This window comes from Diospyros lotus, chromosome 9 (assembly GCF_014633365.1).
Source record: "Diospyros lotus cultivar Yz01 chromosome 9, ASM1463336v1, whole genome shotgun sequence".
NCBI classification, from domain to species: Eukaryota; Viridiplantae; Streptophyta; class Magnoliopsida; order Ericales; family Ebenaceae; genus Diospyros; species Diospyros lotus.
In genome coordinates, this window is record NC_068346.1 from 2,750,115 (window position 1) to 2,777,401 (window position 27,287).

A 27,287-nucleotide genomic window follows, 5' to 3' on the forward strand; every position below is an offset into this window, starting at 1 on the left:
TGCAAAGTTGCTAATTACCAATCTTGCTCCTGTTTGTCATAGCAGCGCCGCCATGGCTTCAATACAACGGTCCAAACCGGCTGTCGAACATGCCGGCGTGCAAGAGCAACAAATACAGCAGCTGGCTCAAGGTTGATATTGCGATGAATGCTTCCAGTGTTTGCTGCAATCCAGGTAATTTTTCATTGCTATTGCTTGAATGCATAGACACAACAGAGAAAGGAAGAGCAATGTGTCATTGCTAATTACCAATCTTTTTCCTCTGTGCCCCCCCATTATGATCTCCTTGCATACAAGCCTGTGTTTAGGAAAATTAATAAAGTACAATCAAAGCAAATAATGTTCCAAAAATTCATAATTTCATCTTATAGAGCCTTCTCTTTGCCCTTGCAAAGAGACCATTTTTACTCTTAAAGAGTAACTAGCTTGCCTTATAATGTAACATTTCTTTTTACCTCTGTTTCGGCCATATGGTGAGAAGCCAAAAAAAACAAAGTGTTTTCTTTAATAAAAGCATTCTTGTGAGTTCTTTGTGGTGTTTATATAAAATTTAGATTTTCCCTTTCTTTTTCTTTGCTAACACAAAAGCCATTTCTCGATTGTGAAACCAAAATCAAGACACAGTGTTTGTTGTGAAGCATTTTTTTTTTTTTGTAATGTGGGAAATTAAGAGATTGAACGACTGTTTTTGGTCTGGATCGTTTTAGTCTCTTCAAAATTTATAATTTGCATTGATTTTGCTTAGATATACAAATATATTCATTGTGAGTTAAAGCCCGAGATCTGATCCCTAGGATAAACACAACCAATTATACAAGCATATACGAAATTAGAATTGAATCTATAATTTTACATTATTCCAACCTTCCAAATATATGCATCAAACCATCTATGCTATGGGTTAAGAAGCAAAACATTAAAAATCCTAAATTTTTGAACAACATTTAAATTATAATAAATTATACTTAGCAAATAGTTATAACTATAGACTATGTAAATATTTTTCTCAAGAGCATTGCTAGTAATTTTATTATTAAAGAACTTTTTTTGGTTAATTAAATCATTTTTTAATTATCAATTAAATACATATAACAACTCTATAAAAATATTTCTAACATGATTTATTGTAATCTTAAAAGTGTTTTCTTCTAAGCCATCCTTAGGATAACAAAAAATTTCATAGCAATGTCAATGAACACCCAAATTAAGAAGTGCAAAATAATTACACTAAATCTATATTTTTATTTTTGTATTTTTATATTATTTTTTATATAATCACTTGAATTTTTCGTTATTTTGATTAAATCTCTGAATTTATATATTTAAATTAATTTAATTCTTATATTTTAATTTTTTTATGCAATAATTTAAACTTTCCATTATCTCAATTATATTATTAAATTTACATTTTCGAATTAATTTAACTTATACACTTTGACATTAACATATTATACACTTTGACATTAACATAGTATAACGTGTATTTTATTATTTTATTTTATTTTTTTTATACATAAAAATATATGAATTAAATTAATTTAAAAAAATTAAGAATGTAATTAAAATAATAAAAAATTAAATTACTTCACATGAAAAAATGTCAGAATATAAAAATTAAATTAATATAAAAATTTAATTTTAAAATATAATCGAAACAATAAAAAAATTGCGTAAACAAAAGAAAAAAAATAGTAAAACTGCATGAACAAAAATATAAATTTGATAAAAAATAATTATGTACACCATATTTTGTTTTTTTTTTAATGTATCCGCAAGGTGTATGAGAAGAAATGGAATTACCCAAAAGCAAGGGCTGTTAGGGCCCAGCCGGCGATTGCCGAAGAAGCTGCGGCGGCCAAGCTATCGCTCCGCCAGGCGCGGCGGTGCACCCACCCAGCCACCACCGAACAAACACCAATAGCCCCAGCAAGCGACGCAAACACCAGCATAAAACTAGTCGACTGATTCCCCCCTAAATCTATACGTGTAGATTAGAGACAAAAAGAAGAGCACCAATTAATACTCAAAATGTTGAAGCGTTAATGTTCAAACACAAACATAGAGAGAGGGAGGGAGGAGGGGGGAGGCGAAGGGAGGGTGGGACTGACGAGGGTGATTCTGTTCACCGTCGATGAATTTGTCGAGAGACCATCCGGCGAGTCCAAGTAAGATTAGATATCCAACGAAGTTGGCTGTTAAGATAGGCCCCATCAGGCTTCTAGCTCTCCTTCCAATCGCCATCAATTTCTTCTCCCACAACCTCAACCTCCCTAGCTAATATCTGCCTTAAATTCCAATTATCTTCTAGCTTCCGTTTTGAGTATGATACATATATAAATAGATGTGTGTGCGTGTGGAGAGAGAGAGAGAGAGAGAGAGAGAGAGAGAGGTGATGGGAAAGCTGCAGGGCGCTGGGTTGGCCGGGTGTACGCAGTTTCTGGTGGAGGGCTCAACTTAACACAAGTGTTTCATTACATCAAAAAATATAATAGAAAATACCATCCGAAACAAACATCCCGACTCACAAATGAATAAAACGCCAGAAAAAACCATCTCATCCAGTTGAATGGTACCACACTGCAACAGCAATTACACCTTGTCTCCCAAAACAAAATTGCACTAAAGTCTCACTGTTTCTTTCCACACAAAATTCTGCAATAATTTTGTAAAAGGGGCTTCCATCTACCCTTTCGAACCACCCATCAAAAAAACTTTATCCCAGCAGCACTGTTACTGCTACAAATATATATATATATACATATACATATATATTTCCATTTATCTCCAACAGATTGTCAACACATACATACAGCTCTCACGTACACACACACACACACACACACACACACAGAGCTTACTAAGAACACTAATATAGCTATAAGAGGCTGCCCACTGGCAGTGAGTTGAGGGGAGGTTCAATGATGAATAGCAAGGAGCTTAAAACTAGAACACAGATGGAGAATATCATAACTGATTTGCAAGGATCGGCATACTGTCCAAAGAGAGTAATTCTTTCATCTTGACCACTTTCTGAAGATCTGTCACCCATTTGCAGAATTGGGCATGCGAGAAAGCCATAAATCATACCAGTAAAAAGTGCTCCAAAATGTGTCCTGCAGCATTAAACACCCCCCGGGGGTGAAAAAAAGGGAAGAAGGGAAGAAAATATTGATAGCTAGATATAATCTGTCACGTTGTAAACCATATGACATCGATGATGTAATACAGGGAGAAAATACAGCTTGTGTGTTTATTTCATGTATCGATTGAGGTGGTCATTTCTCAAATTTAATGCACATAAGCAAGCAAAATTGTTTATAGAGAAAGTCATACCATTTTAACATATGCGATTGTGATTATAGTTAATATGACAACTTTGCTCTTTCGCTTTCAGACCTAAACTTGTTAATAGGGAACTAACCAGTCATCAATTGGACCAAAATTGCCCAAAACGAAGCTGCAGGCAGTAGCAATTACAGCTTTCTGAAACATGTCTTCAGAATTATCCCTCGCAATGACATTCTTGTTCTGAATTTGATAAATTAGCCAAGCTCCAATTAGAGCAAATACTGGTCCCTGGGCAAACAAGAGAACTGATTGGTAGTAGCATCTCAAGTTAAACAGACACATAATTATTTTAATTTTTTCCTTTTGAATTCTCTACAAACAAGAATATTCAAGGAAATTAAATCAAGAGTCTTTATTTACATGATGATAATGGATCTTAAAATTCTGAAACCCACTGAAATGAGAATAAGATCACAAGATCACTTCTACTGTGTTATTTATGCAGCAGTGATGTATATTTTACAAAATCTATCAAAACTAGGAATTGCTGGGAAAAAAAAAAAGTGACAAAACAACCAGGGAGACTAAACAAATGCACCAACAAATTATGGATGCAGAAAACAAAAATAAATGTTAAATGGACAGAAGAAACCATAACCACTGCAGTGCTGCTTACCGTCCCACCTACAGTTGGCTCTGGTGTTTGAAGATAGCTTGTCAAGTTACCAGAAATTCCTCCAAGGATGTATATCAATAGAAATGTGAAGGATCCATACGCTCTGCAAACTCGAGGACCAAAAGTGAGAAGCACCCAACAACCAAAAGCTATGTGAAGGATTCCTGAGTGCTGCAAATAGAAAGCACTTTCAAGGTAACATATCTTGGATTTTAAAATCTAATACTTTTTATTGGTCAAGGAACTTATGGGCATAAAATGAACTTAAAACAGTCTTCTTTAGCTCTTAGGCATGCCATGGAATTGAAACCAGTCTATTGTTTTGGTCAGTGGATCTTTTATGAGTTCATATTGTTTTACGACCTGTTTATGAACCAATTTTTTCAGAAGTGAACATTCAGCATATGGGTTCACCTTTGTACAACAAGTCTTCCACCTCTTTCATTCAAACAGGAAAACAACAAAACAAGAACCCAGCAATCAAAGGGAAATAAAAATTAAATATGTGACAGATTACTAGATGATCAGTTTGCAGTTAAGAGAGTATACTCTGTGTCTTCTATTGAACTTCCTAGCGGAGCTTCGGTCATAAATTAAAGAATTTGTAAGTGGTTTCATGATATATTTTGAATTTCTAATGTTCAATAAAATGCTATAAAGGGCAGTTATACCTAAAAAGTAACAGAAAGCCCAGTTGAACCATTTCACTTAGGAAAACAATATTCATATAGAATCTTTATACACTTAGCACCCAAAGAAAAAAAAAAGAATCTTTACGCAAAAACTGCCACTAGAATGATATGACAACAGCATTTTTTGCATGTACAAGCACCATTTCATTTTATTTTTTCTCAACCAGTTGAGTAAAATAAGAGGCATTTTTTTTTTTTTGCTAAGTAATAATGGGCATTGAAATGAAATGAAGGAAATTCAATTATGAGAACATTTGAAATCTCTGCAAATTTTCAATTTGTAAAGCATTATCTTTTTACATTTAGGACAGTCGAATTGCTCTGTAGCCGCAGCCTATTATTCAGCAAGTTTCAATTGATAAACTCCTCTCATAGACAAACACAGCTTCACAACAAATTAATTCAGAAGTAACTGAACAATGGACAAACAGTAATAGAAAAGAAACACGAACCCAATCATCAATCTTGTACCAGAAACATTGGCGTAACTAGCCTCCACCATTCTCCAAGTAGAATCAAGTGATTTATCTTTGCTCCATACAGTGAAGGGAGTGAAAAGAGCTCCACGTCAGAGTGCCGGATAGGACTTGCTATTTCAAACAGGAAAACTGCAATGTTTATAGAAACCAACATGCTTCTGCATTAAGAAATTAAGATTATCAGAAAAAGTATCAGCCAAGGATTTATCCAATGCATAAACATAAATCGCTGGCAAGAGAAATGATGCAATATCAAACAAAAAGGCAAATAAGAAAATAGATATATTACATCAAGTACATATCGGATATTTCATTGCACGAACTCTTTTGACCACCCTCACTATCCCTTTTTTGGAAGTTCATGTATCTCTTCAGTTTCTTCCATCCAGCTCTTCTAGAATCCTCCCTGACAGAATGTGGAGATGCTGCTTCAGGAGTTTCGCCATGAGAAGCTGGTGGCAGGTAGTTTTTTGACTTTGCGTCTGAATGAAAGGAATAACATTATATCATCCATTTTACTTATTACCCAAAAAAACTACCAAAACTAGATATATACCTCAGTTAAGGTTACCAAATATGACATAGCAAAAATCCCTGATCACATAAACATAATAAAATCTTTTGTTCTTAACTACATTCAATTGTTCTCTCACACTTACACCTTCTTGGATTATGATTGGTGAAGTCCGCATCATGTCCATAGACAATTGCCAAAACGATTTCATGTGAATGCTTCACCTCTATTACTTTGCACATTCACCGAACTACATTGCCTTCTCATCTAAATCATGTTCAATGGATTTGACTCCTCATGTTGCGATCAGAGAAGAATAACTTTAGTGATGGAAGAAGAAATGTAACAAGAACATGTAGATATATGTATATATAAATAAGTCAAAGAGAAGCTCTTAGCTAGAATTTGGAAGGATACTCATTTGATCAGAATACAGTTTTAACCTTGAGATATGCTTCTTTTCTACTATAGGTTGAAATATTTAACAACAGAAAGAAAAATCCCTCAGGCTAAAGTACAAGCAGTCACTATGAGCAAGAGAGAAGACATGATGATTGAACAACTAATAGTGAGACATCAGTACAAAATGAGCTCACTAGCAGAATTTTCAGCATTTTCTGTCATACACAAATACTAGGTCAAGTATATCAATGTTGTTCATATTCTGCTCCAAAGTTCAGCAAATTTGTGCCCCTAAAACAATATCAACCTTCTTAAGAGCACACTCAATTCCCAGCCATATCAAGGATATGCCCGCACCCATGGAAATTGATAAAGACAAAACAATTACTGAACTTTTACCTTTATCAACCTTGCCAAAATAACCTTCCAGTGATCCTAGCACCTCTTTGGCTTTGAATGAACCACTTTGTTCAATAATCTCTTCCTTCTTATTGAAAGAAGCTGGAGAAGGTCGATTAGCATCTTGCTTGAGTTTTCCAAAATAAGCATCCAGTGACTCTAATTGTTTCTGATTCAAACTAGACTTAAATGCATGACAGAGGATGGGTGATTTTTGTTGTTGTAGAGCTTTACTGGAGCAGAATCGTAGATGGCCCAGCACCATGTGCATGTTATGTTGGACAAATGGTTTAGTCATGGTTTTGAAAGTGAAAAGCCCTCTACTGAAAATTATTCCTTGAGAAACTCTTGCATTTTTTCTTGTACTAAAATTTGATAGAGTACCAGTTGAATTATTCACAACTGGTCTGCATGATCCACTAGAAACTAAAGAGAGACAACCAAAATTCTCCTGGATTGCAATAAAGCCAAACTGGGAGTGCTTGACATTCTCTCTAAGTTCTTTTGGATTTAAAAGAGAGTGATCTTTATAGCACATCCTATAGCACATTGAAACTGTGGCCATGTGTACCTGAAAAAATAATGGAAACAATTTCTCAGCAACTGTATGTACCCATAAACAGAAGTAATGCATTTTTTGTCCATGTATGAATTAGAACAGTCAAGAACGCTCAAGTTAAATGAAAATGATCTGATAAGAATTAATGGTGCAATAAATTTCATGGCCAAGAAACTGCTTAATATCAAAATTCAACATTTTGAGGAAAAAAATTGGCAATGGCAGTCCCTTATAGGGACCTTGACTACACACCTTAATTTTTTTAACAAATTCAAGAAACTTCTCTATCATGTTACTAATAATCTCTACCATATTAAAACAGTGATTAATAAACTACCTATTACTTTTAATGATAGGAAACAATATCAAAGAAGTGGATCCGCAAGTAGATTGATCCCATTAGCTGTAGGGTAATTAAGCTTAGAAGTCATACCATGAAGTTCTGGGAGAAAGTGATAGAGAAAAGGTGAATAGTTGAAACAAAAATACCAGATAATCAATTTGGACTTACATCAAGGTGGTAAACAATTAAAGCAACCTATCTATCAAGAATAGTGGAGAGTTATAGGCAATAGAAGAAATATCTTGATGTGATCATCACAGGCTTGGAGAAAGCATACGACACTTGTAAATTTGATATGGTGGGGTTTGAAGAAAAGAAATGCATCACAATAAGGTAGTAGAAGATATACATGAGGGGAGCATGACCAAACAAGTACTGCCATAGGAAAGACCATAGATTTTCCTCTTATTGCAGGCTTGCTAACGCTATTAATTTAGTGGATGAATAAAATATTGGGGTAAATGATAATTTAGAACATTGGAGAGTAAATTTAAGATAGCCTTATCTTTACATGAAAGTGCATAGATTGGTGTTTACGTAACCTAGAAAATTAACAAAATAGAGCGCTGGTTTTAGTGTTTTGCATGATCAATGTGTACATATAATGTCAAGAGGATACTTCTATAAGATAGATATAAGACCAACAACACTATCTGATACAATGTTGGATGACCAAGAAACTACATATAAGCAAAATGAATGCAGCTAAGATGAGGATACTAACTTGAATGGATGGAAAAACTAGGAGAAATAGGATTGGAATGAATTCATTCAGGAGATTATATTGATAACATCAATTGAGGAAAAAAATAAAGAAAATCAGTTGAAATGGTTTGAGCAAATAAAGTATGACCAAAACATACTCCATTGTGAGAAGGGACAACAATCATATTCAGGATAGCACTAGAATTTGTGGGAGGCCACAAGTAAGTTGGATAGAGATCATAAATAAAGGAGTGAATATAGTAAAAAGAATCAAGGTAGCCATCAGGTCAATCCGGGAAAAGAGCTTAGTTGAGTTACGTTGGACTAATAACTTGTAATGATACAGAGTGATGTCTAAAATTAAATTCTAGTATAGTATAGAGGCTAGACTATCCTTATTCCTTACCAATTGTGATGAGCACTTGATTGGCCTAAGAGAAACAATGACAATTAAGCAGCATATGAAGGAAATGTAAAATTTGTTATGAAGAGATAATAAGGTTGAGAAAACAGAGCCAAAAAGAAAAAAAAGTCATAAAGTATGTTGTCCCTTGAGGAGAGGAAGATAGAATAGAAATGAATGGACATGGTTTATCCCATTTAGGAAAGCCAAGAATAATAGAACGGAAATTGATGGAAACACTTTGCATCCATTCGCCCAAAAGCATGGATAGAATGGAAATAGAGGAAAGATTTTATTTTTGTGTATTGACAAAATTAAACTTAATAATTTTATAAAAATTCAAATTTCTCTTCTTTTTTTTTTTCACTCGTTTTTTTTTCTTGGGGGGGGTCATTTAAATTTCTCCTTCAGTTAACAAAACTCTATCTTTTAAGATTTTAAGAGAGCATAACAGTCATTTGCCACTTAACATGTTTCTATTTCTTTTTTTCTTTTTTGCTACATAATATGTTTCTATTTCATCTATTTCTACAGCTCTGCCAAGCAAGGTGTATGTGTTTTACATTACTTTCCATCCCGTGCTCTCACCAACACACAGAAAATATTTTATGTTCCATCCTACTCATTTCCATTCCACTACTAGCAGATCACAAATTCAGAGACTGGGTTTTGAATGCCTTAACAAGGACCTTTTACACGAACTGTATATTTGACAAATCATGTAGCAATAAACTACTTATCAGACACAATGGGCCTCTGACGTTATTAAGCTAAAAACAGATTGCATGATCCAAGGGCCAAACACTGTTGAGTTTTCATATAAAAAAAAAAAATAGAAAACATATGGGCGGATTACGAACTACTTTAGTTCCCAGTAAACATATTGGCACGTACAAAGAACCCATTTAGTATTCGTTCAGACATTTCTACAAACAGTTCATATATACATACGCGTAAACGCACCTATATATAGGCGAGCAGCATAAATTCTCACATCCAATAGATGATGGGCGAGAAGGCAAGTGCCATTTCTATCAGTGCTAGTACTGGAGTTGCTGAAGGTGAGATGGAAGAGACAGCCGAGAAGAAAATACTCAGATGAGTGGAACTTCCATTAATGGACGGACATTGTAATGACCAGATATAGAAAATAAATGTACAGAAACATGGGACAGGGTCACGCAGGCAGCATCAGTCTGATTCCTTATCGCCGTCGGCCCATTCAACTCCCGCCACGTGTACAAACACGCGACTCCGAACCACTACTTCCTGATCTGGTTGTCCCCCGCCGCAAATCAAAGCTTTCCATCAGTACGGTTTCCACAATGAAATAAGAATTCAATTTGTCTGATCTTTTTTTAATATGTCATTTTAAATAAAGGACTACTTTAATTATATTAATTTAGTTTTTTATTTTTAAATAAACTTAAATAAAAATAATAGAATTATTTTAAAATTATTGTGATTTAGAGATCATATATTTAAGATAAAATAAATTATTTTTATTGTTTTTTAAAAATTTTAATAAATTTGAGTAAATGACATTATACTTTATAATTTTTTTTTTAAATACCAATGACTATTTTATTATTAAAATTTTTATATATTATTGCTAAAATATAACAATAAATTTATTTGTGTGAAATAGTGTTTTGATCATTATTTGCAGGAAATAAATCATTTAGAGGCATGAGTGAGCATTACCCCTAAGTCTTTTGATACTAAAATTAATCTCTCAAATGAAGTGTTGAAAATCAATATAGTTATAATTTTTGGAGTTGTTAGTATATTTTTACTAGAAAACGAGGCTCCTATTTATAGAGAGAGGAGATCGATGGGTGTAGGGGAGAGCCACAATTCTCGATGGGTATTTAAATCTATTTTTTGAATGTGTAAGGAAAGATATTGGTAGCTCACAAGAGTTTCTTAAATAATAATAAGCAAGTTATTCGTAAATTTTTGATAGGGTCTTTTAAAGATTTTGAGAGAAATTATCGAAAGAGATTACCCAGCCACTTGATCTTAATTATTTAGTTTTAGTCACTCGATTAATGCTCTTTTAGGTTTATCGATCATCTAATAACTCTATGTTCTATGACATGTATACGTGAATATTTTATTCTAATAAAATTTTAGGTCTTTTTCCTTAAGTTTGAATCCACTTTATTCCACGCAATAATAATATAATTATTATGGTTAAATTTACATTACCTTTTATACGGACAGTGATTCATGCACCGAGAAGATACAATGTATTTACCGCGGGCAAAGTGATTTTCCATTTAAGACCCCTTCTCCTTTGTTATATATAAAAGGGGGATCCAGTCGGTGCGCCATATCGGTGCGAAAATCATTCTCCTCTCTTTATGCCCTAATTTCATTTTCCAGGTACATATACACGCCATCAAATTCAGGCTCTCCCGCCACCGCAAACAGGACGACTGCGCGTCTGATCTGAAATATTTGCCGTCCAGTTTCCGACCAACTGCAAGAAGAATCGGCGGCAAATGGCGGCGGCGGCGGCTGCTGCTTCAGTCTTCGTATCCATTCAGGACTCAGCTAATCAGCAGAGCAGGACCGGCGACCGCGACCGCGACCTCGACCGCGACGAGAACAAGAAGGAAGAAAATTCTTCTCTGCGCGTGGGGAAGACTTGTCATCAGGTATTGCTTTCGGCTTCTCTCATAATCACTTATAAGATTCATAGGGAATTGGGGAAGGTTGGATTATACTTGGATGGATTACTCACGGGTTCTGCAACAAGTAATTGATATTTTTTTTTGATCAACGGTTGATTTTGAATTTATGCCCTGTTTTGTGCATTTTATGGAAAATTAAGCGGTGGCTACCGGCGTAGATCTGTGCTCACATTGGGGATCCGCCAACTGAATTGCGAAAAAGTAGTTAGGGAGTTTGCTTGGAAATTTTAATTTTCTTTGGGTGGTTTTGGGCCTTTTACATACTTGATAACAAAAGGTTTTTCCCTTTTATGAAAGAAAAGATTGAGGCTACTGTAGCAAGCAATAGATTAGAGCCAAGCTGGACCTAGTGTATTGGGCGTTCTAGTTTAAGATATGTGGCCTAGGACTCAGCTTGACTCGATCTGTGATAAGAGTCAGATCAAGCTTGCCCTATCTATGGCTCGACCAAGCCTTAACTTGACTTGACTCACATAAAAAATGTTAAAATTTGAAAATATTTTATAAAATTAGTTTTGAAATACATTGTTAATTAATATATTTTATGCATTACCACCCCCAAAATTGAAGTGCTGTGTGCAGCATTTCAGCATTTCAAGATAATATATATTAGTATATTTAATGTATATTATATTTTATGCATAATTACATTCATTTCAAAATGGTCAAATAATATTTCAAATTTATTTACATAAGAATGCATGTGAATACTAAATTATATTTTATGCATAGTTAATATATATTTTAAGTAAATTTAACAATTCAATACTTTTAAAATAAATAAATAAATTAAAATAATATTGTGGGCTGGCCCGGATGGGTCCATTTAATAGGGTTTAGGGTTTTAGGGTCTAGGGCTGGCTGGGCGGGGTCCATTGGTTCTGAGAAAATACGCATCAATATGTTCAAATGTGCTTAGTGACAACAAACTCTTGGAAGGAGGTCAATTGTTGTTCTGGGTAACATATTCTATGTTGCTTTTTGCTTTACAGCATAGGAGTCTGTATAAGAAAATTCATATAATATGCAAAGTGTAAATGTTGGGAGGTTATCATTTTCTTGAGTCATGAATCGTACTAATCGTTCTTGATAAATAGTTGTGAAGTCATACTTGGGAACAATGACTCCTTTTTCTTAGCACCAACTTGCTGCACAAATCAAGATTTGAATCACATTTCTCCCTACTTTTCATTACTATGGTATTATCTGTTTTGTAATTGAAACAAATCATTTTTGCAGTGTCGTCAGAAAATCACAAATATTTTTGGATCATGCAAGAATCACAAGAAGGACCGGCCATGTACTATGAAATTTTGTCGTAAATGCCTCTTTAACAGGTTGGTGACAATAATGTGCTTCATATCATCAGCTCTTTTGTATATATTTATTCCTTTTGCTGGTGGGTAGCAGCCTATATGTCATTTCATAAAATTGATTTGTTTGATTTTGTTCAGATATGGAGAAAAGGCAGAAGAAATGGTAGCGTTGGAGGACTGGAGTTGTCCGAAGTGCAGAGGCATCTGCAATTGCAGCGTCTGCATGTTTGTTGTTTGACCTTCTCTATTATTGACTGGTATTTAAAGTAATTACATTGGCGAGTCTCAAAAGTTTTGACTTTTCAGGAAGAAACGTGGCCACCAGCCCACTGGTATACTGGTGCACACAGCAAAAGCAGAAGGTTTTTCCTCTGTTTCAGAGCTGCTCCATGTTAAAGGTCCTGAAAGTTTTGGTAGGGCCAATATTGTGAAAGCTGTGGATGGTAACCAAGAAGATGATGAAATTTTGCTGAAGGAGAGTAATCCCAAAGCCAAAAGGCAAAGAATTTCTAAGGAAGGGTTAATAGAGATCCAAGATGGCAACCGGGGAACTAGGAGTTCATTGAAAGAGACTAAATGCATTGGTGAAGACATCTCATTGCCCGAGGGCACTGAGTTGATAACTGTAGCTGGCATTGACCTACCGCCAAGGGATGTAGGCTATGGCTTGCAATTCTTGGAATTCTGTGCTGCTTTTCAGGAGGTAAGGAACTTCTCTTCTAATAATTAGAGAATGAATGCAAATTTGCATCGTTTGACTCTGAACAGTTTCATTCAATTTGTCAAGTGAAATGCATCCCATTTGACTCTAAACCTTTTGATATTGTGTGCGCTGTTTTTGTTGCTCGGAACTGTTATAACAAATTAGGTAACCATACTTATTAAGAGTGGTTTCAAGTATTCATTAGACTTCATTTTAGTCATTGGAGCTTTTCTAATGCAATTTTAAGGAGTAATCTCCATTAACATCTACCATTTGCTACTGCTTTCATGTTTGGCTCTTATGTTCTATTTAGTACTTTTTTCAATAATCTTTTGTATGCAGTGTATGAAAAAAAGCTAGTGTCTAATTTTCTCACCTTTTCCATTTCACACATTGCCCTTTGGTAGATTCTTGTTTTGAAGGAAGGGGAACCTGTATATTTGCTTCAAGAGCTAATACATGGGGGACGTGGGTGCCAAGGAAAATATTCTCCAGTTGTCCAGTTTCACATCAAGTTACTGTCGCTGATACTAGAGGACCTGAGTGGCGAGTACGGACCTTGAAGTTAGGAATATGTAGCTAATTAGATCTATATTAGTATGGAACACTGTACTGATATCTCCTTCATCATCTGTTCAGCTCTTCAAAGATAACTTCAAAACATGGCAAGGATTCTTGGCTGCATGTTTTACGGAATTGTATCTTCAGATCCCATTTTGCATGGGAAAAACTGAAGCTAGAAGGGTTTGGCTGGGAAGCTGAGGATTATAGTAGTTTAGACTCCTCAAAAAGGCTTAGGATCTTGGCTTTTCTATGCGATGAAATTCTTTGCACCAAGTAAGTGACAAGGTTTTTTACTTATTTCTTCTGTTTTCTTTTTTCAAGGCTTCTCTTACTTGCAGCAAATTATGAACAAATAAATTAATTTTCATTGCAGAAAAATTAGGAACTGGATAGATGATCAAAATTCAAATTTTTTTGAAAAGATTAAAGCAGCAAAAGAAAGAGTTCGTGCTGCAAAACATAAGGTAGCAAAGACATGGGTGGCTTTTCTGGCCTTCATATGACATATGATAATGTTAAGTGTTTTTCATTTTTGAACTGATACCCCTTATAGGAGGAAGAATTGAAGCAAAAGATGCAGGACGAGGTGTGCAAAGCTATCATTTCACATAATGGTGCTCCTCTTTCAGTTGCTGAGAATGAAGCTTCTGTTTCACGCTTTAAAATTGAAGCAGCTCAAGCTCATGCTGAATTGCTGGAGTTGAAAGATATGGTACCTAATGGTATGATCTGAAATGTGATTATTTTAGAATGTTTGTTAAAAAACAATTGAACTGGTTCTTGGGCTGTTAAATTGACTTCCTAGATAATGTTTAGACATTGAGTTTGACTTAGCTTAACTATCTCACCTGACCTTGTATGTTGCACATTTGTCTGAGTCAAGCTTGTTGTGATCCTAATTGAACTTGCTTTTATTTTAGTGCTAGAATTTACTCTTTCTATTTTAGAAAATATAAACTAGTGACTAGAGTTATATGATCTTTCAGATGACTAAACATTTTGGCATGGCTCACTTATTTAATTATATTAATGAGCTTTTAATTTCCCCACAGTGGGGATTGTTGTTTTAATGAGCCTCTAATTTTAGGTTATCCCTGTCAGGTAAAGGGATTATTCTATTAGAACTGTAATATACCTATATTCAGGTCTTGGTAACCTGTGTTCAATCTCTTTTTTCCTTTATGTTCACCTTGTCAATAAATCATGGGAGAGGTGGATTTGTTTATTTTGTTTGCCCTGAAAGTTGCTTAACAATTTAGTCTCTGGCTTTTCAGGTGTAGCTTGGTTCATCACCCTTTAGGCCTTGCGACCCCCTTTTTCTAATTTCTTATCTCATTTTATCTCTTGATCATATGCCCCCTCTAGTTTAGAATATGTGCAATAGCCATATGCCCCTCTAAATGGAGCTTGGTAGGTACTGAAAAGGTACAATACAGCATATGTCTCATAACCTGTACATGAACTTACTAGTCAGTTTCAGGGATAGTCATCAGTTCACCTCCTTAAAGTAGTAAGACAAATTTAAACCTTACTGTTGGATTTGTTTTGATCCTTGTGATAGAAAATTCTTTGCACATTTGCAATGTCATCAATTGTTTTTTGTCGCTCTGGAGAAATTTAAAATGAAGCAAATTGACTAAAGTTGCAATAGTTTTGGGTGGTCTATTAGTTCTTGGCCCTTCTAATTTTTTCATTAGCATTGAATTTTAGTTGATTTATATTAGATTTTATATCAGTTTCCTTATCCTTACAGCTGTATAAAATTTGTGACCCTCTTTTAATTTGGTTACCTTTTAAATATATTTGTTTCATCATCAATCTCTTTAGATGATGACCTAGCTTTGATTATCCAAGAAATCTTGTGTTTATCTTTTAACAAAATTGGTAATATTGTACTAGATTACTTTTTATCTTTTTGTCTGAAAACTCCACTTGTGGGTTCCTATTTACAGTATGTTACAAGATCATATAAAGGAGGGGGGTTGTGTTGGGTAGCCAATAGTCCACATAAAACACATTGGATCAAACAACACACGTGGAGGGATTAAGGCTTGATATGTTATTATTTGAATTGTATTTTCCTTGATTGTTTTATTTTATGAGAAAACTAAAATTTCACCTTTTAGTTCCAGTCTACCAACAACAAAAATTATTGCAAATTTAATTCATGGATCCCTCTTATAATTGTTTCTTTCCAATCGTCTAATATTTCATAGTTGTCAAAAAATCACTGAGCTGCAAAGAGTGCTTGGAGCTGAGGTGCAAGGCACAAGGCAGAGGCACATGCCTCATAGGCATGGCGAGCACATTTTTCATAATGTGTATAAAAACTTTATACCATTTTTGCAATTTAAAACTATAAAGAGGTAAATGCAAAACCATAAAATTATGAATGACAAATAGCCAACACTATAATAGCAACTAACATTATTTCAACAAAGTGCTAAATGATAAATAAAAAATTAGTTTCATAATGGCATAAAACACAGTTAAATGAAATAAAAAAATAAAAAAAACATTAATTTAAGTAAATTTTTAAAAAAATAGAATCTTAGTTAAACAACAGACTTTAAGTAAAATTGAGAACTGAGGTATATACAATATTTGCATTGTGGTGTGTTTCTAATTGAAATAAACAATTTAAAGATATTGAAAAAGAGAATAACTAGATTATTAGAAAAAAAAATACAAAAAAAGAGAAAAAGGAAATACAGAGTAGGAAGAGAACAGCCATCTGAACATGGTGTCTTGCTAATTGAAATAATTAATTTAGAGATGTTGAAAATAATAGAAAAAAGAAAAATAGAACAGGAATAAACAACAAGCTGAACATGGTTTTAAAATAATATTATTTTTAATTTTTTTTTTTTTCCAAAACAGGTCCGGTTGAAAATGATTACCAATCTAGTATTAGGAGTGCCACAACATCTGTCATGCAAGCAGGGACACTTCTGTAGCAATGCCGAAGGCATAAACGCGCTTGGTAAGTGCATTCGGTGATGGAACCAATAGACGCACTTGCCAAGTGCGCTTTTCATGTGTTTATTGATAGAAAATAAGCGTATTTGACAAGTGCATAGTTATATAGAAACAATAAATGCAGTTGTCAAGTGGGTTCACGCTTTGTCCCCTGCTACGGGAATACACCTGCTGCATAGCATCCCTTTTGGCATGGCTGATACTAGATCAGTATATATTCAGGGCCGAGCCTCTCATAGATCTACATGACCATGATTTTCATCTTGAGAAGAAGAAGTGAAGAAGGCAGATCAAAGGTTTTAGGACCAAAAAAAAAAAAAAAGTACCTGAATGTGGGTTTAAGCTTGTCGAAGACAACTCTTTGAAATTTAATAGATCTCTTGTTCTTTGAAGGACAATGATGGAAGCCCTTAACAAATTCAAACGTGGTTTCTTTCCAATTTCAACATTTTCATTAATGCATTTATTTATTTGTTGCAGTTTAGGCTGGTTTGCCCTTGTTGTATGATTAACTTATGAAATATAAATCAATCTTCCTATATGAGCAAATGTTATCATTGTAGAATGTTCTATGTCCAAATTCTCAGAAGTCATTTCCTTATCAATTATGTTTTGCATCTTCCGAGGCTTCTTCCTTAAATTTAGTGTCTTTGGCATGATAACCTGACCTGTGTGTGAACCATTTTCTCAGAGGACGAAAGATCTGATTCTCTTAGGACAGAACCAATCCTTTTGGGCATTGCGGGGCACAAATATTGGAAATTAAAAGGAAGTTCTGACAATCCTACTATTCTCCTCCAAGGTTAGGTGATTACTTTAGCAGTTAGACTTTTAAGAATTCAGTAGTGAGTTAGGATGCTTATTTTTTTTGTTCAATTTACAGATGTGAGAACCAAGGACTCGGATGAGTCTGGTGACAAGTGGTTCACCTTTGACGTCGAGCAGGAAAAAGAGATTCAAAAATCCATTTCTTCTTTAAGGTAATGGAATGTATATCCAACTTGTATATACAAGGGTATGAATGCGTGCATTCTAGTCTTAGGTCCTCCTATAGACATTTTTTTAAATGTTAAAAATCTCTGTTTTCTTCATGATTGTTCCTTGCAACCTTGTTTCTAAAATTGGTATGTAATAATCTGATCCCATTAAAAAATCTAAAGATACATTACTGGGCAATGTTAGACCACAGCTTGTTTAGGTAGGTACCTGGATTTGTAAGAGAAATGTGATATGCAATAAGGTGTAACAGGGGTAAACTTATGGTTCACTATTAGAATTCAAAATACTATTTGAAACAGTTCTAATGAAATATTACAATCCAATCATTTTTTTTTTTTTTTGCTTTCAAATCAATTGTATAAAAACACATTTCTCCAATCATGAAAACCAATTTTTATGCTTTGTCCTGGGCATCTACTATCTATAGACTTTAGTTTCTTATATTTCCTGAACTTTACAGAGAGTGCAAAATTCCTTGTTTTGGGATGCGGAGGTAACTTGTTTACTCATTCGCCATTTGTTAGGGTACAAGCATCTTATGTGGGCATAGGTTATCGGCAAAATGTAACCTGCATTAAGCAGAAAATTTTCAGACTTCGATTGCATTTAGATAATCATTTTGTTCCAATGGCAGTTTTGGAAGTGAGATTTTCTTTTTTCTTTTTTGTTACAGGAAAAGAAGGTCTGGAAAGAATTCCTGATGGACCTATCTTCTAAAATTAGCAAAGCGGCCTAATTTAATTAATCTGCTGCCATTTAGTCAATGCAATTAAGGTACTGTTTTGCGCATAGCTTTCTCTGGTGATTTTGTTATCCATCAGGCATTGATTGGGTGTGGAACTGGTATTAGATAAACCACTCGAATGTTTCCATATGTAGTTGATGAATTTAAAGGAAAATATACTTGAGCTTGTTCACATTTCACAAGCAATTCAAACAGAGATTTTCAAGCCATTTTTTTTTCTCATTTATCCAGCCCTACTTTACACAAAAACCAGTAAAATTTTCTATTCTACTCCCTAAAACCAAGATCTGAATATACGAGTTGCCATTCAATAACGTTTGTATAAATAAAAGTTGTGAGGTTGTAGTATGCCAATTCAACCCAAAAGGAGGACTTAGTTTGATAAAACAAAGTTGCAAGTACAGCTTCTTATTTGCTTATTCTAGAGATCTCGTTCCAAGCTAATACTAGCATAATGTCTTTGCTATTCTAGCAGGTGGGATTGAAGATGATCGATGGATTCTGATTGCAAATCTGTTCTAAATTGCTCGAGGCTCCAAGCTCCGAATAAAAAATAAAAAACTTACTGAAAAAGCTGATATATTTTGATGATTGGACTCTCTAAATCCTGCTATACCTTTATGAACCTTATTTGTTTTGACGGTTGAATTGTGTAAATATTAAGTTGTTACTGAATTTGATATATTGTAAATTGTAATTCATATAATTTTTTTCTGAAGAGAATTGGAGATAATATTTGGACACTCACTTGTGACATTTTTGAGTAGTATATTAATACATAAATATTACAAGTGAGTGTCAAAATTGCGTGTCCCTCTTTTCTAATTCACAAGTCTCTTGTATAGGTTTTGAATGGATCCACCTTACCCCAATCAGGCTATTCTATTATGTTGTTTTGGTACCATTTGGGGAGGATATTTCTCATTTGTATTCTCTTTGTGTAATGTAAAATTAAATTGATTTAAATCATAACATTTAGTTAGATAATTTGTATCTAATTTAACTCGTTATTCTAATGAATCAAGTTTAGTTCGACTCATTATTTACATAAAATTAATGGGGTTTTTTTTTTTAGACCTGCAATTTGGCTCAATATGTCTAAGGGTCGGTGGGCTAGTAGACTCAATTAAGTTCTAATTTTATAAAAATATAAAAATATAAATAATTTAATTTTAAATTAAATTTATTGATATTTAATTTAATTACTCTAATACTTTAAATATTATTAGGCAATTTCACAAATTTACAGTGATAATTAATAAATCTTAAATAATTTCTATACACAACTTTATATTTTTTATAAAAAAAAATTATATCTCGTACACAAGCATAATCACTTTAAAAAAATTTATATATATAAATAAATATGTATCTCATACATAATTATTGGAGTTGGAATCCCAAGTACGAAGAAATTTTTTTATAATTTTTAAATATTTATAAAACTTAATAAGAATTTTAAATTTTAAAAGTAAAATTATAAATTATTGAAAGTTTAAATTTTTAAACTTTTAACTTCTATCTCTTAACTTTTTATTTTAATGATAGAAATTGCATGTTTAAAAATCTATATAATAAGGCACAACTGTTTTTGAATTGTCTAAAATATATAGACATTTTGATGGATGAGATCAATTTCTGATACTTTGATGGCTGAGATTAAAACTTTTCCCGCTCAATCCCATCCCCCTCACTGCCTCTCTCTATCTCTCACGACCCACTCCCTCACTCACTCATTCTCTCCCTCTCTCTTTCTCTCTCTCACAGACCCCCACCCTCACTCACTCTCTTTCTCTTTCTCTGTCCCTGCAGCTTCACGCCCAAACATCTGTCTCATCAAAGCAGCAGATTTTAGTAGATTTTAGCTCCTTCTGAATCAACATTCAATGGCCAACCCTCTCTCTCTATACATAGCAAGCAGTGTGTATGTATGTGCCTGAAGCAGCGAGCGGCCAGAGGTGGGCTCGCAATGGAGAGCCGATGCAGCGGCTGGTTACGGTCTGTGCGCGCAGGCAGAGGCGCGGGAGCTGGCCCGCGGCGGCGAATGGCTAATGGCGGCGGTGGCGGGGCGACCTAGAACGACCGGCGGAGGCCAGGCCAGCGGGTGGCTGTGCGTTGCAGGAAGAGGAAGCGGAGGAAGAAGATGAAGGGAGAAGGAGAAAAAAAATAATAAAATAAAAAAAAATACTGAAAAAATAGGGAAAGGGGATAAAATGTAAAAAAAAAATTGAAAATCAATTTGGGACTATCCCCAACCACCGGCGCTCGAGAATCCAAATTTTTTTTAAATTTTTAATTTTTAAAACATTTAATACTTAATTTTTAAATATTCTAAATATTAACAGTGAAATTTTTTGAAATATTATGTAAGTTTCAATACTTAATTTTTAAAATTTTTTAAATAAAAAATAAAGTAAGTTTTAATATATAAGAATTTGACGTGGATGATTCAATTTCAAAATAAATAATTTTTTTTTAAATCATTAATGATCAAATGTTGTTTTTAATGTAAAATTTTATTCAAAGTTTGAAGCATAATTTAAAATTTTTATCTTTAAGTGTTGAATTTTTAAGACTTAAAGAAACGTGAAATTGGTTAATCTATCATATTGAGTTCAAAAATAATTTATTTATTTAATTTTTTTAATAATTCTATTTTTTATTTTAATAACATAATTTATTTCTTTCTCTTGCATATTCACCCACTATTTCCCTCACTTAGTGTCTCTCTTTCTACCTTCTTCTTATTCTTTCTCTCACAGATCCATCCCGTTCTTCTCTGTTCTTCTTCCAGCCCAACAGTCACTGTCTCTCTCTTTTTCTCTCTCTTACTGACCCACCCACCCACTCCATCGGGGGGTGTGACGGCGGTGGGGAAAGGGATGGTCAACGACGGGTAAGGGAGTCAACGTGTGTAACGATGGTGAGGGGTGAGAGGGATGATGGTCGGTGGGGGGGTCGGCGAGTGCGACAGCGGTGAAAATGGCGGGAAGGCCTACGACGGGTGGGGGCAAGGCGCTGTGAGTGGCTAGCAGGGGGTGATGGCGGTCTGAGATAACCCACTGGACCCCAACCGGTCGCTTTCGGGGACTCCAAATTTTTTTTAAATTGTTAATTTTTTTAAAAATTTATTTTTTAAAAAAATTAATGTACAATTTTTTTTATTTCTATGTATCAATACTTAATTTTATTTGAAAATTTTTAAATAAAAAAGGCCAAATTGTAATTTTGTTATACTAAGGTCAAGAACCCAAGGTTCTCCCGACCTTGAATCGGGGTTCCCCCTCTCCGTTGATGGTCGCGGCCATGGCAGTCGGCGATGGTTGGTATATATTATTTGATATTTAATTTTTAATTTAATTTATTCAAATTATAGAGTACTTATTGATTTGCTTTATTATATAGATTTAGTAATTTTTTTTTATAAAACGTTAACAAGTATACAATAATATTAATTTTTATTTTTTATTCAGTGTTGATAATTTTTTTATAATATTAATGAATATTATTATATTTTAATTTTAATATTATTTAGACGTGCCTTTAGACACGGGTATACACTGGTATTATTATATTTTAATTTTAATATTATTTAGATCGTGCCTTTAGGCACGGGTATACACTAGTATTTTTATATCTTAGATATAAATTGATAAATATATTTTTTAAATTGGTTGAACTAACAAGTTTTTGCTAAACTCGACCCATTTTATACGGGTCACGAGGAAGGCCTTGTTTTGCACGGACAAAGTGGCCCTTGCACTTTACTCATCTCAACTTGTTTGATAATCTTAAACAATCACTTCACTTGGTTATGCCCTAATTTTCCGTTTTGGCGCCCCCTCGAATTCATCCCAAATTTCATTTCTGAGACACCATCAAATTCAGGCTCTCCCGCCTTTGGAAACAGTCGGACCACTGTGTGGAGATTCTGGTCTGAATCTGAAATCTGCGCTCTGCAGATTCCGCTATCCTCAAGAACGGTCGGCGGCAAATGGCGGACGCTTCAGTCTCCGTATCCGCACAGGACTCAGCTAATCAGCAGAGCAGGACCGGCGACGGGGACGAGAACGAGATTCAAGAGAATTCTTCTCCGCGCACAGGGAAGACTTGTCATCAGGTATTATTGTTTTTGGCTTGTCCGATTTAGGAGATTCAAAGGAAATTGTCGAAATTTGGGTTATACTTTGTTGGATTACTGACGAGTTTGCAACGAGTAATTGGTATTTTCTTGTTCATTTTGAATGTATGCGCTGTTTTTTTTTTGCATTTTTGTGGGAAATTAAGCGGTGGATACGGGAAAAGATCTGTGCTGGGGATCCGCCGAATGAATTGAGACAGAGGGGTTGGGGAGTTCTGGTGGAAATTTTAGATTTCCTTGATGGCATTTTGGTATTTTTACTGTATGAGCAAAGGCTCTTTTTTTTATGCAGCTTATAGCTATTCAAAGATAAAGTTTGATGGAGCTTATAGCTGTTCCTTTTTCCTCTACCACTACTTACGTACTCAATTTGTCAATATATTGTGTATGATCACAGGTTAGTTTTTTCAAGGAACCAAACTTTGTACAACTACTAAATTTGTCTTATAATTCCAATAAGCAAAAAGGAATTTGTCAAAATTAATCTTATGTGTTATAGAGGTTTCGTCTTACTTATCATCATTAATTTAGCTGTTAACTCTCAGTTAACTGATGGATTAAAGGGAATGAAAATAAATGGTTGATGGGGAGAATATGCCAAAATTTTAGTCGTGGGGCTAAAGACCATATTTTTTAATAATCTAGGGACCTCTTATGTATTCAGTCTAAAAAAATTAATCTGACGTGTAATAAAGATTTTGTTTTACATGTGCAAAGTGCAGAAGAAGTAGCAATGTTGGAGGACTGGAGTTGTCCAAAGTGCAGAGGCATCTGCAGTTGTAGTGTCTGCATGTTTGTTATTTTACTGTTTCTATTATTGACTGGTATTTAAAGTATTATATTGGTGAGTCTCAAAAGCTTTGATTTTTCAGGAAGAAAAGAGGCCACCGACCCACTGGTATACTGGTGCACACAGCAAAAGAAAATGGTTTTTCCTCTGTTTCAGAGCTGCATCATGTTAAAGGTCATGAAAGTTTTGGTAGTGACAACAATGTGAAAGCTGTGGATGCTAGTTCAGGGAAGCTTGCTGCTTCAAACAATGTACGTTAGCCCTTTCCTTTCAGGGGATGTAGCCAGATTGTTAGATGATTGTATAATATAATTATAACTATATTTCTAGAATGAATAATAATGGGATATGTATCTGCTTGCTTCTATACCATTTTTTTAAATGGGAGTCTGCTATTGCTTTGCCTACTAAGCGGGGAAAGGAAAATTCTTTTTAGTGGAAACACTGATTCAAATATGCATCCTCTACCTTTGCCATTGAGCCCTCATGAGAAAGAATTGAAGAAAAAGAAGCATAAAGGTTTGAAGGAGATGGCAGATGACAACCAGGGTGATCGGGTCTTTTTTGCATAATGCTAGTCCCTTTACTCAAACTAGGTTGAAGGATGCACAAGATGGGAATCAGATTCATGGGGTTCTGTCAAAAGCAACAGTCTCCAAAAAAGCTGGAACTTCTAAGAAAGTTTTAAGGGAAAGACAAGAAGGTTACCAAGATGATGGAATTTTACTAAAGGACATTGGTTCCAAAAGGCCACGAATTTCTAATGTTTAATAGAGATTCAAGATGACAAGAGGGGAACTTATTTACTGAAAAAAAAAAAGACAAGAGGGGAACTGGGATTTTGTTGGAAGAGACTAAATATAATGGTCCAGACATCTCATTGCCTCAGGGCACTGAGGTGACAACCGTAGCTGGCATTGACCTAGCACCTAGAGATGTGGGCTATGGTTTGCAATTCTTTGAATTCTGTGTTGCTTTTCAAGAGGCAAGTGAGCTTCAATTCTAATAGTTAGAGAATGAATGCAATTTTGGGTCCTTTAACTCATTTGCACTATGATGCTTTTTGGCATTTCTATAAATCAAATATAAGTAGTGGTTCAATAATGCTTTACCTGTCTTAGATGCAAGAACTTTATATCATAAGAAGTTTCTGGTGTCTAATTGAGTTTATGGCCTCTTTACAGCTTCATCTTTACAGCTTCATTCAATTCATTGAAGTTGCATTTGGACTTTGGATAGAGAGATTTCATATGATGCCATTTCAAATCCTTCTATTTATTGAGTCCATACATATCCAAGGTGGATTTGGACTCAAATCCAACTGCTTCCAACAATTATATAACCAAACAATGGATTTGGAATTTCGAATTCCAAATGACAAATGACCCTATCCAAACCACCTTGATTCTAATGGAAATACATTATCCCCATGGAAATACATTCTAATGGAAACCACCCTATCCAAATGATAAATTACCCTATCCTAATGGAAATACATCCATTTGATTCTAAACCTTTTGATGTCTGATTGTACATTGTTTTTGTTACTGGGTACTGTTCTAAAAATTGGGTATATCATACTGATGAAGAATAGTCTCATGCAATTTTAAGGAATGATATCCAGAAACATCAACCATTTGCTGTTATTTTCATGTTTTTGGTTCTTATGTTCTATTTAGTACATTTTCGGATGCTCTTTTGTTTGCTATGTATGAATAAAAGGATGGTCTCTAATCTCTTTTAGACTACAAATAGAACCAAGAGGTTGCTATCACGTCAAATAATTTTGTCGCCTTTTCCATTTTTTTCCCCCCCAGTAAGTCTCAGTCTCACCTTTTCCATTTCACATTTTGTCTTTTGGTAGGTTCTTGATCTGAAGGAAGGGGAGCCTGAACATATCCTTCTAGAATTAATACATGGGGGACATGGTGCCAAGGAAAATATTCTCCTGTTGTCCAGTTTCATATTAAGTTGCTGTCACTGATTCTAGAGAACTTGAGTGGAGAGTATGAACGAATATGTAGCTAATCAGATCTATACTAGTAGGGATAACTGCACTGACATATTTTCCATCATCTGTTCAGCTCTTCAACTGTAACTTCAAAACACGGCAAGAATTCTTGGCTGCATGTTCTACAGAGTTATGTCTCCAGACCCCATTTTGCGTTGAAAAGACTGAAGCTGGAAGGGTTTGGCTGGGAAGCTGATGATTATAATAGTTTAGACTCCTCAAAAAGACATAGGCTCTTGACTTTTCTATGTGATGAAATTCTTCCCACCAAGTAAGTGATAAGGTTTTGCACTTATTTTTTTCCCAAGACTTGTTCAATTCTCACTGGCAGCAAATTATGGATAAATATATAAATTTTTATTGCAGAAAAATTAGGAATTGGATAGATAATCAGAATTCAAAATTTGTTGAAAAGCTGAAGGTAGCAAAAGAAGGAGTTCTTGCTGCAAAACACAAGGTATCAAAGACATGGGGTGTGTTTTTGCCCTTCAGATGACAAATGAAAATGCCAAATGTTTTTCATTTTTGAATTGATACCCTGTATAGGAGAAACAATTGAAGCAAAAGATGCAGGAGGAGGTGTGCAAAGCTACCATTTCACGTAATGGTGCTCCTCTTTCAATTTCTGAGAATGAAGCTTCTGTTTCTCGTTTTAAAATTGAAGCAGCTAAAGCTCATGCTGAATTGCTGGAGTTAAAAGACATGGTACCTAATGGTAATATCTGAATGTTGTTATAATTTTAGAATTTTTGTTAGAAGATGAGTTGAACTGGTTCTTGGGCTGTTAAATATTGACTTTCTACACATTATTTAGCAAGTCAATATTTAACAGCCCAAGAACCAATTCAACTCATTTTCTAACAGAAATTATAACAACATTAAGATATTACCATTAGGTACCATGTCTTTTAACTCCAGTAATTCAGCATGAGCTTGAGCTGCTTCAATTTTAAAACGTGAAACAGAAGCTTCATTCTCAGAAATTGAAAGAGGAGCACCATTACGTGAAATGGTAGCTTTGCACACCTCCTCCTGCATCCTTTGCTTCAATTGTTTCTCCTATACAGGGTATCAATTCAAAAATGAAAAACACTTGGCATTCTCAAATTTACTCTGTATTTTAGAAAATATAAACTAGTGACTGTAGTTATATGATCTTGTAGACAACTAAGCATTTTGGCTTGGCTCACTTATTTAATCCTATTAACAAGCCTTTAATTTCCCCATATAGTGGGATTAAGGCTTGCGATTGTTGTTTTAATGAGCCTTTAGTTTCAGATTATCTCTGTCAGGTAAATGGATTTATTCTATTAGAACTGTAATATACCTTTATCCAGGCCTTGTATCCTGTATTTAGTTTTCTTTTGTGTTTACCTTGTTAATAAATCATGGGAAGAACATTAGAGGAGGATTTGTGTATTTTGTTTGCACGGAAATTTGATTAACAATTTAGTCTCTGGCTTTTCAGGTGTAGCTTGGTTCATTACCCTTTAGGCCTTGCCACCCCATTTTTATTTTGTTGCACGCTCTAATCTCTCATTGGTTGAATGATTTTTGAACTTCACCATGTCTGATTTGATCTCTAATCTTATGCTCCCTCTAGTTTAGATTATGTGCAATAGTCATATGCCCCTCTAAATGGAGCTTAGGTACTGAAAAGGTATAGCATCGTTGGTTAGAGATGGGTTTTCTTCTCTCTGTACAGGAACTACTCCTGTGTTTGATATCTGGCTATACCATGCCTGGACAGAGCTTAAACTTGAGTACAACAAAGCATATGTCTCATAACGTGTCCATGAACTTACTAGTCAGTTTCAGGAATAGTCATCAATTAACCTCAAAGTAGCAGGACAAATTTAGACCTTAGTGTTGGATTTGTT

At 34.5% G+C, this 27,287-nt stretch overlaps 4 protein-coding genes across 10 annotated transcripts in view; 2 read left to right on the plus strand and 2 right to left on the minus strand.

The window, feature by feature from the left end:
* The window catches only part of LOC127810373 (uncharacterized), a 49,769-nt gene extending 30,468 nt beyond the window's left edge, over window positions 1-19,301 (plus strand). Inside the window, exons 1-13 of one of the 5 annotated variants that reach the window (XM_052349814.1) lie at window positions 41-174; window positions 10,849-11,123; window positions 12,399-12,496; window positions 12,614-12,700; window positions 12,782-13,178; window positions 13,586-13,728; window positions 13,818-14,015; window positions 14,116-14,206; window positions 14,296-14,464; window positions 17,413-17,523; window positions 17,605-17,701; window positions 18,394-18,494; window positions 18,941-19,299. In XM_052349814.1, coding sequence (XP_052205774.1) covers window positions 10,968-11,123; window positions 12,399-12,496; window positions 12,614-12,700; window positions 12,782-13,178; window positions 13,586-13,728; window positions 13,818-14,015; window positions 14,116-14,206; window positions 14,296-14,464; window positions 17,413-17,523; window positions 17,605-17,701; window positions 18,394-18,421 — 1,575 coding nt within the window. In that variant the 5' untranslated portion in view covers window positions 41-174; window positions 10,849-10,967 and the 3' untranslated portion in view covers window positions 18,422-18,494; window positions 18,941-19,299. Of the gene's footprint in view, window positions 1-40; window positions 175-4,026; window positions 4,160-10,848; window positions 11,124-12,398; window positions 12,497-12,613; window positions 12,701-12,781; window positions 13,179-13,585; window positions 13,729-13,817; window positions 14,016-14,115; window positions 14,207-14,295; window positions 14,465-16,622; window positions 16,726-17,412; window positions 17,524-17,604; window positions 17,702-18,393; window positions 18,495-18,937 lie in introns of those variants that run through there. The other 4 variants (XM_052349815.1, XM_052349812.1, XM_052349813.1 and 1 more) reach the window with 4 other exon arrangements.
* Window positions 24-2,265, minus strand: LOC127810381 (membrane protein PM19L-like). Of its 3 annotated transcripts, XM_052349836.1 has the most exons (4): window positions 2,109-2,250; window positions 1,801-1,978; window positions 250-298; window positions 24-163 (listed from the first exon to the last, which is right to left on the minus strand). In XM_052349836.1, the coding sequence occupies exons 1-4, from the start codon at window positions 2,239-2,241 to the stop codon at window positions 59-61; spliced, it is 465 nt and encodes a 154-aa protein (XP_052205796.1). In that variant the 5' UTR covers window positions 2,242-2,250; the 3' UTR covers window positions 24-58. The 3 variants fall into 3 exon arrangements, with proteins under 3 accessions (XP_052205796.1, XP_052205797.1, XP_052205795.1); XM_052349837.1 differs by having other exon boundaries at window positions 127-298; window positions 2,127-2,265; XM_052349835.1 differs by having other exon boundaries at window positions 127-298.
* Window positions 1,992-9,572, minus strand: LOC127810374 (RHOMBOID-like protein 9, chloroplastic). Its single transcript, XM_052349817.1, has 7 exons — window positions 9,424-9,572; window positions 6,451-7,021; window positions 5,425-5,617; window positions 5,128-5,293; window positions 3,965-4,135; window positions 3,422-3,576; window positions 1,992-3,113 (listed from the first exon to the last, which is right to left on the minus strand). Exons 2-7 carry the CDS (start codon window positions 7,013-7,015, stop codon window positions 2,876-2,878), a joined length of 1,488 nt encoding a protein of 495 aa, XP_052205777.1. The 5' UTR covers window positions 7,016-7,021; window positions 9,424-9,572; the 3' UTR covers window positions 1,992-2,875.
* A 2,106-nt stretch (window positions 19,302-21,407) lies between the features above and the next one.
* Window positions 21,408-25,678, plus strand: LOC127810010 (uncharacterized). Its single transcript, XM_052349224.1, has 7 exons — window positions 21,408-21,485; window positions 22,354-22,399; window positions 22,508-22,585; window positions 23,329-23,398; window positions 23,479-23,647; window positions 25,261-25,330; window positions 25,479-25,678. The coding sequence occupies exons 1-7, from the start codon at window positions 21,408-21,410 to the stop codon at window positions 25,601-25,603; spliced, it is 636 nt and encodes a 211-aa protein (XP_052205184.1). The 3' UTR covers window positions 25,604-25,678.
* The last annotated feature ends 1,609 nt before the right edge of the window (window positions 25,679-27,287 follow it).